The sequence below is a fragment of the Cryptotermes secundus genome, unplaced genomic scaffold, assembly GCF_002891405.2.
Source record: "Cryptotermes secundus unplaced genomic scaffold, Csec_1.0 scaffold678, whole genome shotgun sequence".
Classification (NCBI taxonomy): domain Eukaryota; kingdom Metazoa; phylum Arthropoda; class Insecta; order Blattodea; family Kalotermitidae; genus Cryptotermes; species Cryptotermes secundus.
In genome coordinates this window covers 738,529-749,902 of record NW_019742973.1, presented here as the reverse complement: position 1 = coordinate 749,902, position 11,374 = coordinate 738,529, and the positions used below count along the sequence as shown (strand labels likewise).

Here is an 11,374-nt window from a genome sequence, read left to right as displayed (position 1 = left end):
ATGACTAAATTCTCTTAGTGGGGGGTGGAGTCCAACTGGGCCCACTCAGCACGGCGGCCACTGATTGGCCTATTGTAGCCTGCCCCGGGTGATTCACTTTGTCCACCACAAATCCCACTTGACCAGACCCGGGATCGAACGCGGGCCGCCGCGGTGGGAAGCCAGCGACTAACCGCTTCAGCTATGGCACGGCCTAACTGGTTGGTCATACTGCAGACGTAAGAATTCTGCCGTCCTTCAAGACGGGATGGATTGTAAATTGTGTTTCCCAGCCACACTGCTGCCATCACGTGTACCTGCTGGATGATCCTTTTTATTATTGTGTATAGCAGTTTGTGTGTACAGTTGTGAATAATACAGCCTATGAAATATTAACTACATACTGAAATCCCAGACATCACCCCCATCCACACTTCTTTGAAGGTATCGGTGCTTCTTCTCCAGCAGCAAGCCAGTCGCACCGGTTGATATAAGCGAGACGTAACAGGAAATGAATATAGTAGGAAGCCTTGAACACTGTTCCCCCCACCTTCGATGGGATTTCTTCCTGTGGCCTCAGTATAATGTAGTCAATTCAGTACATGTTGCAGTGCTGTCTAGTGAATGCTTTGTTAATAATGATGAATATTTTCTTTCCTTTCAGTTGGTGGGCCTAGCAATCATTGTCCTATCAGTATGGATGATTACGGATCCAACCTTCTATGTCCGTATGGCGCAGGATGAATCCAGCTACCACACAGGGATATACATCTTCTTGGCAGTGGGGGTACTCATGTTTGTTGTGGGCTTTCTTGGTTGCTGTGGAGCATACAGGGAGTCGCCATGCATGCTTGTCTCGGTATGTGCATAACTGAATGCTTTTAGCCCAAAGTGAATTCTGAAGATGATTAGTCTCAGGAGTCTGCACTAACCACTGATGGACCAGTTTCATATTTGCTTCCCATTGGCATAATATAAGTGCTGCTTTACCTGAAGCTAAAATGCAAAGATCTCAAACAGTTCATCAGACAGAAACTTATACATAACATGCAGTACGTCTCTCATTGAAGTATTGAACTTTTTATTTGAAACATTTGTTATTTCATGAAATTGAAAGAAAGTATTACAGTAAAGTAATGAGCAGTCATGCTTTATGTTTGCTAGATCCAAGGTTCAGTTCTCAGCCTGAAGACAGGCTACCCTGATGAGCTTTGCTGTGGTTTCCTCAGTCCCTCCAGAAAAGTGCCAGGATGGGACCTCAAATTAAGCCCCAACTAGCTTCTTCCACAACTTTCCAATTCATTATTTACTAATCATTCAGTTATTTGGCCCTATATAGTCGTATCAACTGACAGCATCATTAAATAAACCATAAATAAATACCAGGAAGATGTTTTTATGTCAGTAATAAGCCTGCAGCCTTGATTGACTGAATGTCATTTCCCATCATGGGCCAGTGTTGGAATTGGCTCTGTTGCCTACCCAGCCTCATATTCATTTGGTGCCAGGATCACTTTTCCCCAAGTGTAATATGCCCAGATCTTGAAGCTGACTGTTCACCTCCATCTAGTGCTCAGGTTAAAAATGCCTGGAGCCATCTGTACTCCCCCATGCATCTTTATGTTGTCATCACCTTCTGTTGTTCATGATCTCTGTCAACAGTAAACTATATTTGCACTAAATGAACATGGAAACGAATGAGAATGTAGTGGTCAGTGTGAGTAAGTCATGTGACTTGGATGTATGTTGTGTATGGTCAGATGTATTGCATGTTATGTTACAGTTCTTCTGCTTCCTCCTGATCATCGTTGTGGCTGAGATCGCAGCTGGAGTGTGGGCCTACAGCAACAGGGATGGGCTCGAGAAGTATGTGGAAAGCACTGTCAGGTTAACAGTGCAGGATGAGTACGGGGTTGTGGACACACGCACACAGACATTTGATGCTATTCAGAAAGAGGTATGTATATTCTGTATCGTGATCACATAGTTCTATTTGGAGCAACTTGAATCTGACAATAAGTCCCATATGTTTCAGTGTTATCTTTATTCTTGATGTTGTGTCATGTATGTGAGATGTAAACTGCATACTTCGTCAGAGAAGACCACAAGAGCATAAGGCTCCCTCCCATATCTTGATGACAGAATGAAATATTGGTAAAGTCTAATTAGAAACTTCAAGGTATCATTGGAAATCATGGTGTGGTTGTTTGAACAGAGCATCAAACATCGTCTTGGGGACATTGGTCGAAAACGGATTAACTTGCTGCAGAAACTAGAATGTATGTCAATAAATTGGCTTCACATTAATTTGTGTGTATGAGATATCAACAGTCACTTGTGCAACGTTTCTTACCGTGTAGCATGTATCCAGCAGATGTTGGCACTTGATGGTTGGCTAGTTCTGACGTGAGTTACTGAAAATAGGAAGTTCTATTAATGATTGATATAACGTTAAAGTGCACACATAATTGTTAAAGTACACTTCTTGTAAAAAGAGAAGCTTTGTTTTTGCTGTGGTGGGTCTATTGTCTTTGACAAAATGGTCAGTGGATATCAAGATGCAAAAATGTTCAGAATGACTTTGTAGTGCTGTAGATATATACAGGGTGTCCCAGGAGGAATGGACCAAACTTCGGGAGGGTGTTCCATATGTTAAAGTAGGCCGATATAACCCAAAACACCTATGTCCAAAGTTGAACGTTTACGGAGATAATGGCCAGAGAAGTGTCAAACTTTGACCGGCGTTGCACACTTGTTGATTACAAAATACATATTAAAACTGGCAGGAATATGTGGATTCTGTAATGTTAATAATGTACGTAACATAAAACTAACTTGTGAGTGACATGAAGCCATAAAATTGAAGTACAAAATACTCGCTCGCCATGTCATAATTGTCCTTAGGGTTTCCAAGCACTATACATGACACATGAATGGCAAGCGCTGACATAACGTACTGACTGCGCGTTCTGATAAAGCCAACTACATAAGCATGGCTAGGGTGTATCACCGCACTCAAGAACAAACACAGATAAGGCCTCTCAGCTGAGAGGTACAGTGCATGGACCTGCCAGAAGACCACACTTTTCTTGGGCCATTATCTCTGTAACCGTTCAACTTTGGACATAGGTGTTTTGGGTTATATCGGCATACTTTAACATAAGGAACACCCTCCCGAAGTTTGGTCCATTACTCCTGGGACACCCTGTATAATATCTCCCAAGAATGATTGTAGATAGACTACCAACTACTAAGATTTCATTGTCTTTGAGCTTCAGCTGGATCATAAGCAATTGACTCTCTTTTCTTTCAATTTTACTTTTGTTCTCTCCTTTTTTCCATTCCACAGGCTTCAAAGTGTTATGTTCAAACTAGATCATACAAGTAATACATATGCCTTTTTATGACTGAAGTTAAATTTCACAAAGTAAGTTGATAGTTAATGTTATGGTCTTAAGAGATGTGATGCCATGTTGTCTGGTGGGTAGGTACCAACATTTTGAAGGAACGTGCTACTTCCAAGACATTGTAACCATTTTCCACAGTACACAGTGTCACTTCCCAGGATATTCTCTGCCATGAGAACATCAGATCTCATAAGTTGACACTTGATGGTTCACAGTTGCATTGCTGTGGTGTCACTGGACCAAGAGACTGGGCTGGGAGCAAGTTCAACACAGAAGGGAAAAGCACGTTGGACGTGAGTGTGTCCTCAATATTGCAGAAGTACAGTATCCCAACCAGCTGTTGTCGTGAGGGAACGGATGAAGAACTATGCAAGATTGCTGTGAAGACTAGCATTGGTGCACAGATAACCAACATAATATACTCTGAGGTGAGTCCTGCTGTTGCTCATAGCTCTAATCACTTTCATGTCAACAAAACAGATCTACACAGAATTACTGGGTTTTTGAACTTCTTCCAGCTTCCGGAATTCTAGGTAATAGCACAACGTTTCAGAAACTGGATCTGTTTCCATATTAAGGTGAGGAAGGAAGACACCTACTCATTTGGGCCCCTTATAAAGAGCTAATCTCAATTACTGGATGATTGAGATTAGCTCTTTCTAGGGAGCCCAAATTAGTAGGTGTCTTCCTTCCTCACCTGAATATGGAAACAGATCCAGTTTCTGAAATGTCATGTTTTCTATGACCTAGAATTCTGGATGATGGAAGAAGTCCAAAAACCCAGCAATTTTGTGTGTCATCCACCTTCATCAGAACCCGTTAGAATCTACTTAAAACAGATCTAAATTTCATCTGATAAAGTAGATATTGTTTTCCATTTCATTTCTAAACCATTTGATTTTTTGTTTTGATATATCTTTGTTTAATTACTGTTCAGTAAATTATGGGACAAATTAAATGTCACCATTGTTGTGTCTGTGTTTCCCACAGAAACAGATGAGAGGTGATGTGCATATACCTTTTGCACGTGCATAATGAAAAGTTGCAGAAATGATTGTGTGTTATGACTTTCTGTCCATGTGCCCATCTGCGTGTAACAATTTGAGTTTTATCAAATCTGGTACTGGAGAGATTTCAAAGAAGGTATCAACAAACTTCCAATTTTTGGATAAATTCTGATGACAGTAACAAACATCTAACACAAAGACCTGCATGCTTTTCTGCAGGTATCTCAAGTGTAACTTGATAGTTATCAAAGTGAAAAATGTATTGAACAAACACTGTAGAGAAAATTGAAACCATTTTATGTCCTTCACAGTTTTTTGTTTTGTGGTTTTTGAGTTGATTATAAGGGAACATATGTACTATATATACTTCTCCTAACTTGTTTAACTTCATTCTGGAAACAGATAATACATTACAAGTGCCATCTTTTAACTCTGTTGCAGGGGTGTGTCACTAAATTGCTCGACACATTGAAAAGCCACATGAGCATCGTAGTAGGTGTTGGCATTGGTATTGGGGTCATTGAGTGTCTGGGCCTCATCTTTTCTCTCATTCTCTGCTGTGGGATCCGTAACATGGACCGGTACAAAGCCTAATCTTCAAAGGTAGATCTTTGTTTCCTTCAAAGTCAAGGGTGGTGTACTAATCAGCATCATTTAGTTCACATTGAAAACATTATTTCAAAAGCAGTGTGTTTGCTGAATAGATGGTGAGTTTTGAAACCTGTTCTGATTTCATGGGCTGGCTGCATGCCTGACAGTGGCTTTCAGCTGTTCAATATTTGCTATTTGTCGCTTCACTGTACAAATGCTATATTTGAATGTTGATAGGAACTACAATCTTCCAAGATTGACTGTCCAGACAGACCGCCATGTGGTATTGCAAGAAACCTCTTGTGTATTTCTGGAGTAGTGATGTGTAACATATCAGCATAAACAGATTGGCAGGCTGGTTATGCTGTACTGTCAGGTAAACCATGCGGTTTGTCTGACTTCACACTCTGAATCTCCTTGCCAGCATAGCTGTAATGTTGTGACATTACATGCTAAGAGAATTTTTTTAGTTGTTTCTCCCTTTTTGGATAATTTTTTCTCTAGAATCTTATTCAGAAAATTTGGCCATGTAATCATTTGTTCCCTTCATATCAGTGTTATTAGTGCATTAATTCTTACCTGTTCTCTGTTGGAAGCCTTCTGGTACTGTAATTTACCTGCGCAAGCCCAATGCTGGAGCCTCCTGCCAACAGTTCGTAAATTTTGCTGCTACATCACAATTAAATACTGCATGTCACAACTTTGTTCCTTATGTCCTGTGATTTCTCTGATGGTAATTCATGTATAGGGACAAAAGGCAGTAGGGGTTTTATATTTTTCCATAACAAAGTACCCCCCCCCCCATTCTTTATGCCTCTTATTTTTAAAAGGTAAAAGTAAGGTTAGAGATGTGAGGAATGGCATGGTCTAGAAGTAAAATAGAATAAAACCCCTTCAATTGGAATGTTTTGTGTACTGATGTTGGCAGCTTTCATAAATGTATCCCTGAATTAAACCACCATTTTGGATGACAGTGGTACTGTACCAGTGTCATCGGTATTGAGTCCGGGATTTACTTAGTTATTCACAAATATATTATACCTTGTTTTTCTCATACATCCTTATGTTGTCACCATCACATCATACTTTTCTGACAGTTTGTGAAGAGAAACCAATATTTTCTTGAATACCATGTGCCCCTTAATAAACTATATATTCCTTGTTTTAAGGCACAGTCAAATGTACATAATGCATATTGTGTTAAAATGCAAGTGTGGTCTCCTCTTTTGTACTTTCCAGGATCAAGCTGCATTTCCTTCCAACTCCTGCCTCTCATACCAGTTTCAATGTAATGTACAATATCTGATTATTCTGACTTTCAATTACTATTTTCAATCTTTTACAAGCTGTATAAGTCTTTGATTCTCATGTTCTGAGAACCTTTGCACAGTAACTCTCGACAGCCACTTGACACCCTGCAGCTGCATGATAGTACATAAAAGGGACAGGAATGTGTCAAAGCTGAAATGGCACGTGGGGAGATGAGGAATGTTGCCATCATCATCACAAATAAGTTGCATGCCATTTTTTGGCCATTTTTATTTGTGGATATTTGAGAAGATAACTGTATTCTTTTCTGTGTTGCTCCACAACTTCAACATGACCCTCCCTTCCCATCCTATCCTCTTACAAACATTTAATGAGATTTATTGCCTGTGAGAGGGTTATGTTTATGCTGCACGTAGCAGTGAGGAGGAACCTTCCCTAAAATTCTGGAGAAATACAGAAAATAATTTTTACTGTCACAAACTTAGATCAGTAAGATGTTGATGGTGATGCAGCATGGTTGATTTGTGAAGGTACATTATGGTATAGTGTTTACATCCTAAATTCTATGGATGCACTGGTTATTATGCCAGAGACTTGTAACAGAGTGTCAGTTGTTGCCACCAGGTGAAGATAGCTGAGTAGTGAGCACATGAAACGGTTTTGCTACTTTCCCTGCACAGCATTAGAAGATATTTGTGGCTTCAATGTTAACAGATGTCTGATATTTTATTATGATTTCGGTTTTTACATTAAATATATTTTGACTCTCTTCATTATGATTATTTACTATATATATATATATTTTTTTTGTATGTATGTGTTAATGTAACAGGTAACATGGTTCATACTTGAAATATGAAAGTGTGCATTCTCCTCTTGTAAAGATATTGTAATCTCAGTCAGAACTTACGTTCTGACATTATTTCAGTAATAACTGAAATGTGTCTAAACTGATTGCACCATCTCGAAGTTTAACTGCACACAAATTGGCATCTGTGCGAGTCTTTGATATACCAGAGACCTGTATAGAAAGCATGTTTCGTCAAATTAATGGGCTTCTTTGCCCTCGTCTTTGAAGTGCTCCATCTTATTGCAGTGTGGTTGATTTTTATATAACTTTGAATGAATCTTGAAATGTGATATATAATACCTTATAGTACTTCTGAAAATAATTAGTGTTTGACAGTCTCAGTGTAAAAGGACTGACTTAAATTTCAGTAATTCAATGGTGACTACACCATCTTATTGTTCCTTCATGCATAGAATGTACTTTAAAAGAGTAAGAAGGATGATGTTCTCTCACTCTCTGGTATTACCATTAATATTCAGTTCTTCTGTAGCATTTTGAATGCCTGATACACAGTCTCAAAGAAGTCACCTCTGTAGTGAAAAATTCTTGTTTTGGTGAGGTCAGGAGCAGTGAAACATGCTGACAATTTTGCTGAAATTGAAGCTTTCCAGACAGACAGGCACAAACTTTCTCTGTTTACTGGCACTTCGCCATTCCATTTTCACTGCAGTGTGCTGTCAGTCACCCCTATGCTATGTGTTCTTAGCTTCGGATTAGCTGAAGTACCGTCTCATGCATCTGAACCAAAGCTTCGAACCTGATGCAGGTCTCGTATATCTGATCGCTTAGAATTTAATGTTTTGTAGGAAGGCTGTATTTTTTAATATATGTATTTTATAAATAATCTGTCATACTGAAAGGTGACAAAGTGTGTTCACAAGAGTAAGAGGTCCAATTGTTAGCTCAGTATATTTAAAAAAAGAGATAATATTTGTAAAGAGAACATGAGTGCCAATTTAATGGAATTAGATTTCCCATGTGTGACTCTTCATGTGGTTTATTCGTTGTACAACAATTTGATGTACATGTTACCATAATTTTATGTTTAAACTGAATAGAAACAAATGCTGTCTCTTACCTGTAATATTATGTAGCTATAGTTTGCAGAATTGGTACTGTGTCAAAATGGTAAGTCCAGTTTATTTTTGGAAAGTGTCCTGATAACACTGAGACATGGTTTCTATATTATACTGTAAGGAATTCAGTGTATTGCTATAGTGAGTATAGCCATGCTTATATTTGTATGATGTAAGGTACATGGGTCCTTATATTGATACCAGTCACAGAAGTGACATCAAGTTTGAGGTACCATGAATGAATGCTCTTTTGCAACAATACCTGTATATTAAGCTGCGAGTTTTGTGTATTCTGAATACATATATTCAGTAATATAAGCTTTTCAAAATAATTAATCATAACTACCACAAAGGTACATTGCACCTGTATACAGTTAGTGAACTATTTTCATTATCATCCAGGGACTCCCCAGTAGCCAAAACAGTGCAAGCATTCAGATGTCCTCTTGTAGTCAGATTGTGCCAGTGCTTTAATGGCAATTATAGTTACTTCACATGACATTTCCCAGAGGTCCATATGGTAGGTTACATATTGGTTGTGCTTATTGAATTTCTTGTTGAATAATGGACATTATTTCTAAAAGACACAAAACTTTCAGATAAGTTTTTTGTTTGAAAAAAGTTACTGTGAACTTGGGGTACAAGTCTAATGGAATTTTGAGAAGATACTGGGCAGCTTAATTTTGATGTAAAGAATGTAATTTTTTGTTCAATGTTTTATAAAATTTGATATTTTAAATTTCCCTATAGCATCAAAGATACAGAATTAACAGTTCTGATATCATAATAGGATTAGTAAAAGAAAGTTTAGTTGAATCCATTTTTGTAAAATGATGTTTATGTATGTGAAAATTGTCTGAATTGTACATCTTCTGCTTATCGCTTTATAGTAAAATACTTTCTAGATGCCAGACAATTTGTGATTATTTCTGCACCAATAGTTGAAGTTTACATTTGCACCTGAATTGTGTAAATAGTTTTTGTAATGTGTATACACAGAGAAAATCAAAATAAACACATACTTGGGCTGTAGGACACCCTGCTACAGTATGTGCTTCACATTCACACCTATTCATTCTTACAATGTCAAAAATGGATAAAGATTGTCCAGCCTGTAGCATGTTCCTAAATTTGGCAAACTGCTTGTAATTAGAAAACTGCCCAGTGTATTACTGCAGAATAAATTGTAAACTCTGTATTGTTGCTTAGTTCCTCAATGGATTGCCGTCACAGATTTGTTGTCTCATTTCATGTAACAAAGCTCTCCCGTCCCACCATGTCAGTTTTGTAATAGCAGATGGACTTTGTGGTTATATTCAGTGGGTTCCCAATTAATTTTCCTCCCACAGAAAGAAGTACCATTAATGGTGGTGTTGATGACACTCGTGGCTTCCCACCATCTGCTCATCTTTTGTTTTCCTCCAGCTCCATCTGGCCTATGTGAGCTAGCCCGAAATGTGTATCATTTGCAAAGGTTATCACTACTAGCATCTGCCTGAACAGTGGTTAGACAGTTGGGGGGGGGAATATGCTGGAGATGTGTAGTTGCCTCAGTATAAAGGGCATAGCTTTTGTGCCATTATATAATGCATATTTGTTATTCTTTTTTGCTTTGCTTTATATTTCACATGTCTTATATCACTGGATTGAGACATGAAACAGCCAAGGAGGAGTTGGTTTGCAATGACTGATAAAATTGTAAGACAGATTAATTTGTATGTGCCAGAATTCTCCATGACCTCTTGTTAAATGCTCAAACAGTTTCTCTACAAACAGTAATTTGAGTTTCTTGCCAGCCATGACTGGTATCAGTAGAGAGGGCTTTGTTTAGGTCTGTTATTTTGCCTTCATTAAGTTGTTACATTCAAAGTAATTGTCTTGTAAATGGTGTTATTTGTCAGCTGGAAGCTGTCTCAATAAGATTTCCTTGTACTTGTCACCATGAATGTTCAGTTTACCCAACAGTAACATTTATGTTGTTTGTATGAGAATTACACAAAAGCACAACAATAATGCTGGCTTGTGTGTTACACACTTTGCATTTTAGTAAATTAAATATAAGAAAAGTTTTCTTTGTACTTCTCAGTGGAAAATTTCATGAATAGTTACAACATTGAAAATTATGTTTCTTTCTAGGAAAATTGAATATTAATGATGACAAGTTTTCTTAGCATTACTGTACACAAAGATTTACAAATGCATGTGACATAACCTGAGAGAGTAACAAATTGAATTGAATTTAATATTATTTTTGAAGGTTCACATTGTCAGGGAGTGTAGTGGTGAAATACATGTAGCAAGAAAGTGCATTTCCACCTTTGCAGACATGATTTTGCTAGCTTTGATGTATTAGCACATTACACAGATTTGTCCTTAGATCACTACATAAGGCCTCAAAAGACTTTGTGTGACACAATACAAACATAATATTCTTTCAGGCACGTTGGTGTCTGGCAACATTACATATTCCAGAGGCTGGTTAATTAACAGCTGGATACCTTGTCATTCTTGTGTGCTCTATACCAAAAGTTAAGTGTATATATTCATTATTGTTGGTGTGACAGAGATCTGAAAGTGCTTGTTTGCGTATGCTTAAAATTTTTTTGTGATATAATTGTAAATTAATTTTTGAAAGTCATCTAACATTTTTCTTCATCTTTATTGTTAGTCACAATAGTGATTATTCCAGATTCATGTATGCATCCCCACTGCAGAAATGTATTTCAGAATTACTGCACTCCTGGTATTGAATTTACAAACGTACAAAGTAATAGTCCACTTTTGTCAAAGAATTGTGACAAGGATTTCGCTTCCAAGTTTGTTGGCTGGACATGTTCAATATTGTACATAATCACCATTGCTAATTTGGTCATTCTATGTAAGGAAAGAATTAAAAATACAATATTAAAATGAATTGATGTACATAACTCAATCATCTCTACATTATTTCCCTCTTCTAACATTTGTAACCTGTATGGAGTTCCCCCACAAATACTGTGTATGAAGAGAACCAAGTTGCTCAGTTCGCTGTCCTTCTATGAGGTGCAGAGACCAGAGTGTGATTACCTGCTGCTTGAAGTTTGAGCATCGTACTTTTACCATGAATATGGAAACAGGGTTCCTCCAGAACTTTGGTACCTCTCCATGTGATTACATGGCATCACATTGCTTGCAGAAGACCATAATCTCAATACA

At 37.9% G+C, this 11,374-nt stretch overlaps 1 protein-coding gene across 1 annotated transcript; it reads left to right on the top strand.

The window, feature by feature from the left end:
• Window positions 1–490: 490 nt before the first annotated feature.
• On the top strand, window positions 491–11,111 carry LOC111873646 (CD9 antigen). Its single transcript, XM_033755142.1, has 4 exons — window positions 491–838; window positions 1,763–1,936; window positions 3,602–3,814; window positions 4,835–11,111. Exons 1-4 carry the CDS (start codon window positions 491–493, stop codon window positions 4,985–4,987), a joined length of 888 nt encoding a protein of 295 aa, XP_033611033.1. The 3' UTR covers window positions 4,988–11,111.
• The last annotated feature ends 263 nt before the right edge of the window (window positions 11,112–11,374 follow it).